The 12,578-nt window shown below is 48.4% G+C and overlaps 1 protein-coding gene and 1 long non-coding RNA gene across 2 annotated transcripts in view; one reads left to right on the forward strand and one right to left on the reverse strand.

The window, feature by feature from the left end:
• AKAP12 (A-kinase anchoring protein 12) overlaps nucleotides 1–11,094 on the reverse strand; it is a 133,112-nt gene extending 122,018 nt beyond the window's left edge. Inside the window, exon 1 of the mRNA XM_039529365.1 lies at nucleotides 10,829–11,094. Coding sequence (XP_039385299.1) covers nucleotides 10,829–10,951 — 123 coding nt within the window. The 5' untranslated portion in view covers nucleotides 10,952–11,094. The remainder of the gene's footprint in view (nucleotides 1–10,828) is intronic.
• A 76-nt stretch (nucleotides 11,095–11,170) lies between these two features.
• Nucleotides 11,171–11,601, forward strand: LOC120400601. Its single transcript, XR_005595915.1, has 2 exons — nucleotides 11,171–11,313; nucleotides 11,463–11,601. It is a non-coding gene; the product is annotated as an uncharacterized LOC120400601 (long non-coding RNA).
• Nucleotides 11,602–12,578: the final 977 nt, after the last annotated feature.

The raw sequence follows: 12,578 nt of genomic DNA on the forward strand, positions 1-12,578 counted from the left end.
CCGAGCGGCACGGCTGCAGCCTACCAGCCCCGGAGCTGCAGCTGCTTCAGAGGCTGGTAGGAGAGCAGCACGGCCTGAAGTGGAGACACTCTGGCCCTGCCTCTTCCCTGCTGGCTCTGCTGGCTGTGCTGCCTCTCCTTGTTCCCTCTGTTGGGGGCAGGGGCTGTGTCCCACCTCTCCCTCTCTATACCCATTCATAAGCCGACCCCCTTCTCTGGTGCTTCCCTTTTTTACTAAAAAAATTTGGCTTATGAACAAGTATATACGGTACTAAAATGTATATGAGCTGTGAAATTTAAAATCTCTTTGAGTGTCTCCCTTTCTACATCTAACAGATAATTGGATTACGTAATGTACTCTGCAAGGGACTACATTTAAAAACCACTCGTAAAAAGTGAAATGGCTCATTTTGTTAGTGGGATTGACCATACAGTACACATTATAGAAGTACTCTAACAAACATTGGTCTGTAACTCTGTCACAACTGAGGTTTGGTCTACACTTAAGCGTTAGGTCAACACAGCTACATTGCTCAGGGGTGTGAATAAATCACAGGCCTGAGTGACAATTATGCTGACCTAACCTCCAGTATAGATGCAGTATGTTTATGGAAGAATGCTTCACTGTTTACAGTGTTGGTCCCAGGATATGAGAAAGACAAGGTGGGTAAGGTAATGTCTTTTATTGGACCTACTTCTCTTGGGTTATGTCTACACTACCAGATTAGTTCGATTTAACTTAATTCAAATTTGTGGAATCGACCTTACAAAGTCGAATTTGTGTGTCCACACTAAGGACACTAATTCGACTTTGTGAGTCCACACTAACGGGGCAAGCGTCGACATTGGAAGCGGTGCACTGTGGGAAGCCATCCCACAGTTCCCGCAGTCCCCGCTGCCCATTTGAACTCTGGGATTTCCCCACAATGCATGCTGGGGGGAAAAATGTGTCGAGGGTGGTCTTGGGTAACTGTCATCATTCAACCGTCACTCCCGCCGGCGGGAAATCAGTTCGCGCACTTTTCCTGTTAGTGACAGCGCGGACGCCACAGCACTCCACTGCGATCATGGAGCCCGCTGTGATCATCGCTGCACTTACGGCCGTTGTCCACTCCTCGCACCTTATTGTACACCTCTTCTACAGTCAGATGCTGAGAAATCGGGCGAGGAGGCAACGGCAGCGCGGTGAGGACATGAAGTCAGAGAGTGGCTCAGACCTCTCACAAAGCATAGTACGCCGCGCCGTGGAGATCATGGTGGCAATGGGTCATGTTCATGCTATGGGACGGCGATTCTGGGCCCAGGAAACAAGCACGTACTGGTGGGACCGCATAGTGCTGCAGGTCTGGGATGAATCACAGTGGCTGCGAAACTTCAGGATGCGTAAGGGCACTTTCCTTGAACTCTGTGACTTGCTGTCCCCTGCCCTGAAGCGCAAGGACACCCGGATGCGAGCAGCCCTGAGTGTGCAGAAGCAAGTGGCCATAGCCCTCTGGAAACTTGCAACGCCAGACAGCTACCGGTCAGTAGCGAACCACTTTGGCGTGGGCAAATCTACCGTGGGGGTTGCTGTGATGCAAGTAGCCCACGCAATCGTTGACCTACTGCTCTCAAAGGTAGTGACCCTGGGAAACGTCCAGGTCATCATAGATGGCTTCGCCACGATGGAATTCCCAAACTGCGGTGGGGCTATAGATGGGACTCACATTCCTATCCTGGGACCGGCCCACCAGGCCAGCCAGTATATCAACCGAAAGGGCTACTTTTCAATAGTGCTGCAAGCACTGGTGGACCATAGGGGACGCTTTACCAACATCAACGTCGAGTGGCCGGGCAAGGTTCATGACGCACGTGTGTTGAGGAACTCTGGTCTGTTTAGACGCCTGCAGGAAGGTAGTTTCTTCCCGGACCACAAAATAACTGTTGAGGATGTGCAGATGCCTACAGTGATCCTCGGGGACCCAGCCTACCCGCTGATGCCCTGGCTCATGAAGCCCTATACAGGCGCCTTGGACAGTGACAAGGAACTCTTCAACTACCGGCTGAGCAAGTGCAGAATGGTGGTGGAGTGTGCTTTCGGACGTCTCAAGGGGAGATGGAGGAGCTTACTGACTCGCTCGGATCTCAGCGAAACCAATATCCCCATTGTTATTGCAGCTTGCTGTGTGCTCCACAATCTCTGTGAGAGCAAGGGGGAGACCTTTATGGCGGGATGGGAGGTTGAGGCAAATCGCCTGGCTGCTGATTATGCTCAGCCTGACAGCTGTGCAATTAGAAGAGCCCAGCGGGAAGCGCTGTGCATCCGGGAGGCTTTGAAAGCTAGGTTCCTCAGGGAGCAGGGTAACCTGTGACTGTTCAGTTTCTTTACAGAGAAGCTGAACCTGCCCCTGCTTCAGTTACTGTTGACTTTCTTCTGCGGTTACATACCCCGTTCACCACGTTTCCCCCCTTCCAACACACGTTTAAAAATAAAGTTAATGGAACATTGTTAATTAACAACGTTTTCTTTATTAATGAATTCACGTTAAAGGGTTGAAACAGGGACGCAGACTGTGGTGGGTAGGGTGTGCAGTGATGTTAACACCGCTTCTACACTCGAGGAATGATAGGCTCCTGCCCCTAGAGCGGTCTGCAGTGCCGGACTGGTTGTTTCAACGGAGCCTGCCATCCCTCCTTTTCGGGACTCTGTGTGCGGGGGCTATGTGACCTTGTGGCGGGGGAGGACGGTTACATATTCCCCTGCTGCGTGGCTCTGTGGGCCGGGACAAGGACCGCAGCATAAGTTCTATACCCGCCCTCCCATGCCACAAAGTCACGTACCCCCCACCCACACAGAACATGGAAAACACCTCCCAGACCGACCAGGGTGCCTACTGACTGCACTGTGTGTGTGACCTGCTATTGATCCTGCCCCCGTGTCTGTACCCTGGTAAAGGTGACTGTCCTATGCAATTAACAACCCCCTTCCCCCCCACCGCCTTCACAGACAGTCTTCTGTAGAAAAACTTGACGGAAATAGTAATTAACAGCAAACTACTTTTAATAATCAACTACACAGTTAGGGGATGAAACTGGGATTGGGGCCAGGAAGGGAAGGACTTCTCAACATTTAGGGAATGAGAGCCTTCTTGTATTTGTGCACTCTGCAGGGGTGCAGTGACAGTTTTCACGGCCCCTGTCGCCCCTCCTTCTTGTTACTTTGGGTGAGGGGGGTTTGGGACTTTGTGGCGGGGGAGGGCGGTTGCAGATACAGTGCAGGGGGGCTCTGTCCTCCTGCCTGCAGTCCTGCAGAACATCCACAAGGCGCCGGAGCGTGTCCATTTGCTCCCTCATTAGTCCAAGCAGCGTTTGAGTCGCCTGCTGGTCCTCCTGATGCCACCTGTCCTCCCGTTCACTGTGTGAGCGCTGGTACTGAGAGAGGTTCTCCCTCCACTGGCTCTGCTGGGCCGCCTCGGCTCGGGAGCAGCCCATAAGTTCAGCGAACATCTCGTCCCTTGTCCTTGTCTTGCGCCTCCTAATCTGCGCCAGCCTCTGTGAGGGGGATGCTGGAACAGGTCTGGATACAGTGCAGCTGTGTGATGGGAAAAAGGGAGTGAATTCCTTACAAAGATACATTATGAACATAGTCTAGTCAGTCTCTGTGAACAAGACCATGCACAGCACGTATCTCATGAGCACTGACTCAGGACAAGTTCTAATTTTCGGCTTTCGCTTTCATTGCCTGGGGTCTTGCACTGGAGATCAGACAAGCGGGGCAGGACAGCAGAATCCGTGCAGCAGCCAGGCATGGTAAGCCATAGACTTTAGGCTGCTTAAAACTGAATGTATGGCACTGTCCTCTTGCTGCAGGCAATCCGGAAAGCATAAACTCTGCCCCTGTTCCACCTCCTCGCGGCTGTTCCCTGGGAAAGATCCCTGTATGCTGCCCCTCTGCAGCCTCCACCACGTGGCTCTAAATGGAGGCTTATTGTCATGCAAAGGAACAGTCAAGCATTCCCAATACTAACAGTACACAAATTACTCTAATTAAATGCAGGAGTCTCCGAGTGAGATCACCCTGAGGAGGATCACAGAGCGAGATAGAGAGCGCATGCTGCGTGAAAGCCAGCAAAAACCAGGGGCCTATGCTGCCATGCTCGTGGAGGCAATGCTCCCAGAATACCTCATGAAAGCCTGGCGCGGAAAAGTGTGCTACCACGGAGCACCCAATAAGGCACCTCTCCCCAGGAACCTCCTGCGGAGGCTTTCCGATTACCTCCAGGAGAGCTTCGTGGAGATCTCCCAGGAGGATTTCTGTTCTATCCCCATATATATAAATCTCCTTTTCACATAGTTCAGATTCCTGTTACATTAATAATAAAAGTTTACATGTTTAAAGCACTTACCGACTGATCCTTCCCCTGATTCAGGGTCCGGGGTAAGGAGAGGGTTGGTAGGGGATCTCCGTGAGGGTGATGAAGAGATCCTGGCTGTTGGGGAAATCAGCGTTGTAAGCGCTGTCGACTGCCTCCTCCTCCTCATCTCCTTCCTCATCTTCCCCGTCCGCGAACATCGCCGAGGAACTGGCCGTCGACACTATCCCATCGTCGGAGTCCACGGACACTGGTGGGGCAGTTGTGGCAGACCCACCGAGAATGGCATGCAGTGCCTCGTAGAAGCGGCATGTCTGGGGCTGGGCTCCGGAGCGTCCGTTTGCCGCTTTGATTTTTTGGTAGCCTTGTCTCAGGTCCTTGATTTTCACGCGGCACTGCGTTGCATCCCGGCTGTATCCTCTGTCTGCCATGGCTTTGGAGACCTTATCGTAGGTCTTTGCATTCCGTTTTTCGGAGCACAGCTCCGAAAGCACAGACTCATTGCCCCACACAGCGATCAGATCCAAGACTTCCCGGTCAGTCCATGCTGGGGCCCTCTTTCTATTCTGAGATTGCATGGACTCTTCTGCTGGAGAGCTCTGCATCGTTGCCATTGCTGCTGAGCTCGCCCGGATGTCCAACCAGGAAATGAGATTCAAACTGGCCAGACAGGAAAAGGAATTCAAATTTTCCCTGGGCATTTCCTGTGTGGCTGGTCAGAACATCCAAGCTCGGACTGCTGTCCAAAGCGTCAACAGAGTGATGCACTGTGGGATAGCTCCCGGAGCTACTAAGATCGATTTCCGTCCACACATAGCCTAATTTGACATAGCCATGTCGAATTTAGCGCTACTCCCCTCGTCGGGGAGGAGTACAGAATTCAAACTAAAGAGCCCTCAAGGTCGAACTAATTAGCTTCCTGGTGTGGACAGGTGCATGGTTAAGTCGAATTAACGCTGCTAAATTCGACATAAACTCCTAGTGTAGACCAGGCCTTGGTGAAAGAGACAAGCTTTCACCAACAGAAGTTGGTCCAATAAAATATATTAACCTCATCCACCTTGTCTCTCCAGCAGCTAACTTCATTTGTGGAGGTGGTGTTCCTACACCAACAAAAAAAAACAAAAAACCTTTTGTCAGTGCAGGCTGCATCTACACTATGCAGTTATGCTGGAATAGCTATACCAGTTTAGTCTCCATAGTGTAGATATTCTTGCCAATAGCTCCTAGATATGAGTGTTCAGAGGCTGAGCTTTCATGGTGGAAAGCCTTTGACTTTGGAATTCACCTCCCAACTTGGTCCAACAGAGCAAGAGTTTTGTTAAATGTGAGGTGCAAAGGTTCATGTTCACCTTGTCTACAGTAGGGGTACAACAATACTTCAACAACAGGTGTGTTCTTAACTCAGTTTAGCTAATCCGGGTTAAAACAGCAGTGAGGACATGGGATAGGATACAGAGGGACCTAGACCAATTAGAGGATTGGGCCAAAAGAAATATGATGAGGTTCAACAAGGACAAGTGCAGAGTCCTGCACTTAGGACGGAAGAATCCCATGCACTGCTATAGACTAGGGACCGAATGGCTGGGCAGCAGTTCTGCAGAAAAGGACCTAGGGGTTATGGTGGACGAAAAGCTGAATATGAGTCAACAGTGTGCCCTTGTTGCCAAGAAGGCTAATGGCATTTTGGGTTGTATAAGTAGGGGCATTTCCAGCAGATCGAGGGATGTGATCATTCCCCTCTATTCAGCACTGGTGAGGCCTCATCTGGAGTACTGTGTCCAGTTTTGGGCCCCACACTACAAGAAGGATGTGGATAAATTGGAGAGAGTCCAGCGGAGGGCAACAAAAATGATTAGGGGGCTGGAGCACATGACTTATGAGGAGAGGCTGAGGGAACTGGGATTGTTTAGCCTGCAGAAGAGAAGAATGAGGGGGGATTTGATAGCTGCTTTCAACTACCTGAAAGGGGGTTCCAAAGAGGATGGATCTAGACTGTTCTCAGTGGTAGAAGATGACAGAACAAGGAGTAATGGTCTCAAGTTGCAGAGGGGGAGGTTTAGGTTGGATATTAGGAAAAACTTTTTCACTAGTAGGGTGGTGAAGAACTGGAATGGGTTAACTAGGGAGGTGGTGGAATCTCCTTCCTTAGAGGTTTTTAAGGTCAGGCTTGACAAAGCCCTGGCTGGGATGATTTAGTTGGGAATTGGTCCTGCTTTGAGCAGGGGGTTGGACTAGATGACCTCCTGAGGTCCCTTCCAACCCTGAGATTCTATGATTCTAACTCAGATGAGCTGTTCAAGTTCAAACTCAGTTTCCCTCTATAGACTTTTACTTGCACTGTTAACATGAGTTAAAAGCTGAGTTACCATGTCTTCCCCCCTATTTTAATCCAAGATGGCTAATGTGAGTTAAGGATACACCTTTTTTAAAAAAATAATTTATTTATTTCAGTGTAGACATATTCTAGGAAATATGTGGGTGGGGGAACCAATGCAATCACCAGATTGTCCGTACCAGTGTGTCATAGGGTGAAATTGGACCTATTGAAGTCAATGGCAAAAGTAACACAAGATTTAACTTTTGTTTAATTGTGATTTAGTGATATAAATGAGGCAGAAGTGATGGGCACGTGGTTCTGTAAGTGAAATTATAAAACAGAACAATGGATAATACAGTGAAACCCCGCTATAACGCGATGTTTGAGGTCCAAAAAATTCCATCGCGATAAATGCGGGGTCGCGGTATAGCGGGGTTTCAAGCCAGTCAGTTTAAGTCAGTGGTCCCCAACGCGGTGCATTGATGTGCGCTGCCTAGTTCCCCTAGTGCCTAGCAGGGGAGAGAAGCCGCGGCCCCGTGCCTGCTGGGGACAGAGAGCACCGGTGCCCGCAGCCTCGGAGTTCTCTGTCCCCGGCAGGCGCGGGGCCGCAGCTTCTCTCTCCTGCTGGGCACTAGGCGGGGGCACATCAATGTCCCAGCGGGCGCCATGGCGTTGGGGGCCTTAAAGGGGAGCCAACTTATGATCGTGTTATATGCAATTTCGCGTTATGGTGGGGTGCGTTATTGCGAGGTTTGACTGTAATTGGACTTCAAAAGAGAACTCACTGTTGATGATCCCATTATGCCACTTGGCAGTAGTAGTGGGATTCAAAGAATAAACAGCAAGAAAACATACTACTGCCAAAAAACCAAGCTGAGCAATACCACTGGCAGCAGATTCTTTTTAAAAACCTGCTACCACCAAGCAGGTGGGAGGGGAAAGAAAGGAGGAGGAAAAAAAGGGAAGCCTTCGGGAAATTTTAAAAACTCTTTCCTCATACACATAGTGTAGCATGTTTATTTGATACATCTACAGGCTAGTATGTAGTCATAGTTGCAAAATTTTGGATGCTACAGACAATAAAAGGTTTTGTTTTTTATTGTCTATGCGGTCAAACATTTTGCAACTATAACTCTATACTATGCAGATGTACCATATCAAATAAACACAGTAACAATGGAACTATTGACTTTGACAGATTAATATTTTATAGATACATTTAAAATACTTCAAAATTGTCCCCACAGATTCCTATATTCATCAACAAATATATGCACACCATGGATGTGATAAGACACTAAATAAATATATATTGGCTGATGAATGCATCCACTATCATGTTACTACTTACTTGACTGGACAGAAATCATACTGAAGACCTGAGTGATTATATTTGCATTAATTATTAATTCTTCAATTATAATTCTAAGATTTGAAAACAATATAATGGTTTTGTACTCATGTTCTGGCTGAATTGCACTACTGAAGATTATTATATTAGCATATTGTGAAAACTGATATCCTGTGGTGCCTGCAACAATACACCCAACCCAGAATATGAATGTGGCACTCTCTAGAAGTGAGCAAGATAAATGTTGGTCTAGTACAGGAACAGACTAAATTCTGAGAAACTATGACTTAATGTTCTGGGTCATTTTAAGTGTTGGAAAAACTAAAATAAAACCTCTGTCAGATTTTGAAATAATATTGGGCCCTACCCAGGATCTCAGAGTTGACTGTCCAAGTGCTTTGGCCTGTAATTGACCTGCCAAGTCTCACTCAATTTGAATTACTTTTAAAAAGCAGTTTGCAAAATTTCAGTTGATGTGTTTCAATAAAAACACACTAAAAAAGATCATTCCTTTAAAGTTGTCACATTAGCAGCTCTTCAGTAAACAAATTAGCTCTCTAATAGTTCTGAATTTTTAAACAGTAAAAGAGGTTGTAACCAAAAGGAAATACAAGCATAATAATCTGGTAATTTCCCAGTTTGAAAGGGTTGAATGGAATGAATATTAAAAAAATGCTCTATGCAATTATATACTACTTTACTGTAGTATTCTGTATATTGTACTAAAGTGTACACTATTATGTTGTAATAAGCACGGAACAAGATGTTGTAGTTGAGATTTTTAGTGTAGTGAGGTTGCAAAAGTGAACAAAGCTAAACCTCATGGAAAAAAAAATCTTCCATCAGGCTATGGAAAACAAAGCAAGACAAAGCTGTTAATTTAGATCCAAATTAAATTTTGTAAAATAGTATTTTACAGAGATGAAACCATTATCAATAAAATAAAACTATTAGTAATAAAAACAGTTAAAAGTATAAAGGAGGATTCCTTTTTCACAGCTTTTTCTAGATGACAAGATTAATTCTATTAATTATAAAGATTTTTTTCTTAAGGAGAAAAATGGAAAAAACAATTTAAAAAATATATGTAAAGTTACTTTTAGGTAGCCCTGGGCCCTCTACAAAAAGGGCATTACTTAGATTACCTAAAATTATTTTATCCTGTCTTTATTCTGATACTTGGATTAATGATTATGAATTTTATGTCCCTTCTTAGATATTAACATTATCTTGACTGTGAAACATATTTTTCACATAATTTGAAAAGATACTGGCTTGACCTTCTCAGGATTTTTTTCCTCTCCAGAGTAAAGTAATATTGTCTTCAATCACCTTTGTCAGATATTTCAGATATATTTAATGATTTCTGCCATTAATGTCTACCAAAAAGATTCACAACAATCATCTTGCCTGCTGTAAACTTTTGGCTTCTAAATACCAAACTACTATTGCAAAATACCGCAAAATCTTATAAACTAACATTGATGTTAAAGCAGTTTAATGTGCACTATTGAATCTGTCAAAACATGCAGACAAGGTCTACTGGAGGCCAGGAACTATGGAAAATTGTAGCTGAAAGTTAAAATCAGAATCACAAGGTCAAGGAAACCAAGCCACCACCAGTTCTCAAGCTTTCACACCCACACATTAGATTAAAAGAATTTTTGAATGCTCGTACTTTAAAGACCCCCAGCCCTGAAGAACGGGAAAAGTTGCGTAACTTCTGCATCAATACATACTGCTTCCCCTCTGTTATATAGAACAATCTAAAAATGAAGCTAATGTTATGAAAACATCCTTGATGCACATAATTTCCCTCCCTCCCCCATCATCCTCCCAACCAAGGAAGTGTTCCAGCACCTTGAAAATGTATTCGTTCATAACTTATTGTAAACAGCAAACTTTAAAATAATGTCTTGCAATTCTCCAACACATCTATTAAGACACTTACAGTGGGATGTTTACTCAGCACAGATGCTGTCATAACGTAGGGAAAGGGGCGTGCGGATGGGGGGAGGGAGGCGGGGAAGGCTGCTGTCGAGTTTGAGCAACTTGTCAAGGCAGGAGAGCCTGGAAAAGCCATAGATTTGCTGGTTTTCTTTCGCACAGACCAGTGGCGCCTCCCACCTGCATCCTCTGTGGGGAGGAGAGACTGCAGAGAGCAGCAGCACGAGCACGGGGTACCACTGAGCGCTGACTGCAGGAGCGCACCGCAGTCAGGCGGCTCCAGCCCCGGGTCCCGGGTGGGGTCTCCCCGCAAGCACACGCATACACAGGGGCTGACGAAGGGGGGTGGCTGTGGTGACCCCTCCCCCGAGAGGCTGCCCCGCGGGCTGAGCGGAGCCAGCTGCACTGCAGGGAGCAGATGCAAAGGGATGTAGCTAGCGTCCGAAGGTGAGCGAGGCGCTTACCAGGGGCAGTGCAGGAGCGGGCCCGCCCGAGCTCCGCAGCAGCCGCGGCGCGTAGGGGAGGAAGGGGACTCCCGCCCCTGGCCCCCTTGGCGGCCCGCATCAGGCGCGGGGCTGGCCGTCGGGGGGAGTTTGAGGACTGCGGCCGGAGCCGCGGCTGGCGCAGTTCCCCGCCCCAGAGCGCTGCGGGCAAAGCGCCGCGCCGCGCCCCGCACCACACTCGGCCGCCTCCACGCGCGGGGAGGGGCAGGTGCCGGAGGCAGGTGTCCAGCCGCGGGCGGGCGGGAAGTTTGCCCCGGCCGGCGGGTGGGTGTAAGGGGGAAATGCCCCCTCCCCCCACCCACCACGCACCCAGCGGGGTCAGCCCCGCGCCGCTTTGCAAGGGACGAGCCTGGTACCTTGGCGGGGTCCTCGGGCTGCTCAAGCGGCGCCGCCGCCTCCGGACTGGCGGGCTCGGACTCCGCTGCTGCAATGGGCGCGTCCTGCGGACTCCGCTGCTCCGCCGAGCTGCCCGCGCCCATGTCGGTGTGTGCGGCTGCCGCTCTCCCGGCGCCCCGCTCCTGTCCGCTCGCTCGCCCGCCCAGCACCGGTAACAATGGGGGTGTCCGCCCGGCCAGCCCCCGCGGGCTCCGGCCGCTCCTGCTCAGGGTGAGCCTAGCCTGCGAATGAAGGAGCCAGCCCAGCTTCCAGCCAACTCCTTTAAAAAAATCACCTCCTCCCTTGTCCCCCCGCCCGTCTCTCCCGCTGGCTCCATCACATGAGCAGAGCCCCGGACACGCCTTGCAGCATCCACTCCGGCTGATAAGGAGGACAAGAGCCAGCCGTGGCCGAGCCCCTGCTCCCCAGCGCGGAGGTTAGCCCGGGCTCCTAGGCCATCGCTTCAGTGAGTGGCGAAGGTGGGGGGTGAAAGAGCCCCCCATGGCACTGGGGCACTGGGCATTAATTCCAGCCCCGAGAGCAAATGGGAAGGGGCTGTGGAGCGTGCCTGACCTTCGGCTCTCAGCTAAACAAGCACAGCGCTCCCCCCTCCAGCCAAGGACAAGGCAAAGAAAAGGTGGCTGCTCTCTTGGAGGCATCAGCCAGCCGGGCACTGGATTTGTGATGTAAGAAGATCACGACCAGCTTGATGCAGTCAAGCCCACTGAGGCATTAATAAATTGTGATCCTATCAGCTGATTTGTTGTTTTACATTTGTGTTGCAATGTACCCATCCAGGAGCAGGGCCCCAGTTGAACTAAGATGTGTGCAATCACATATGAAGACATGGTTCCTGCCCCAAAGGGCTTACAATCTAAGAACTCCTTGAACTATGCTGCATCAGGCCTGTTCATTAAATAGCTGAGAGACTACCAAAGAAAATGTAGGTGCTGAAAGATGCATTGCACCGTGGTAGCACTGTTAACTCAGCAGACACTACTGAAATGATGCTGGTAAAGCTGTCTTTCAGATGGGACTTCAAACGGAGACTTTGTTCACTTGCAGATAGAAAAGATCCCCTGGTACTTTTCATAATGTAGGAACTGACACTTGAGATGTGTTGACTGAATTCCAGTTAGAGTAATTATATATATACACACACATTTTTCTGGATTTCTGCTGCATTTTCAATTTAAAAAGTACTTCTCCCCCTACAATGATGGAGCATTGTGCTGTTAGCGCAGAATGGTTGCTGCATTCCACCTCATTTCAGCAGTGGGTGAAGAGAAGTGATCTCAGTACAATGTTCAGTGGCCCATTTTGGTAACTCTTTGGGGGAAAAAAACATTATGTAACTAAGTGTCAGTTGATAGATGTAGAGATGACCCTACACAATAGGGTCCTGGTCCATGACACGGGCTTTTAGGAGTTACAGTAATATAAATTAATAATCTAGAACTAGGCGGTTGGAGGGTAAAGTTCAAAGGAAACAAACCTTTAATCTAGGCAGTTTTGGAAAACTTTATCTCATGGTTTGAAATAAGCTGCAGACCATGAAGGAAGGAAGGAATCCCACATTCATAATGTTTTCAGTAAAACACATAGTCATGATCTTTGCATCTAATTTGCAGTATCCCACTACCATGGGAAAGCTGCTTTTGGCTTGAACCAAGCCCTCCACATTAGAAGGCTTGGTAGAGTAACAGCAATAGAAATTAGTGGCTGCAGTGA

The sequence above is a fragment of the Mauremys reevesii genome, linkage group 3 (genome assembly GCF_016161935.1).
Source record: "Mauremys reevesii isolate NIE-2019 linkage group 3, ASM1616193v1, whole genome shotgun sequence".
Lineage (NCBI taxonomy): Eukaryota > Metazoa > Chordata > Testudines > Geoemydidae > Mauremys > Mauremys reevesii.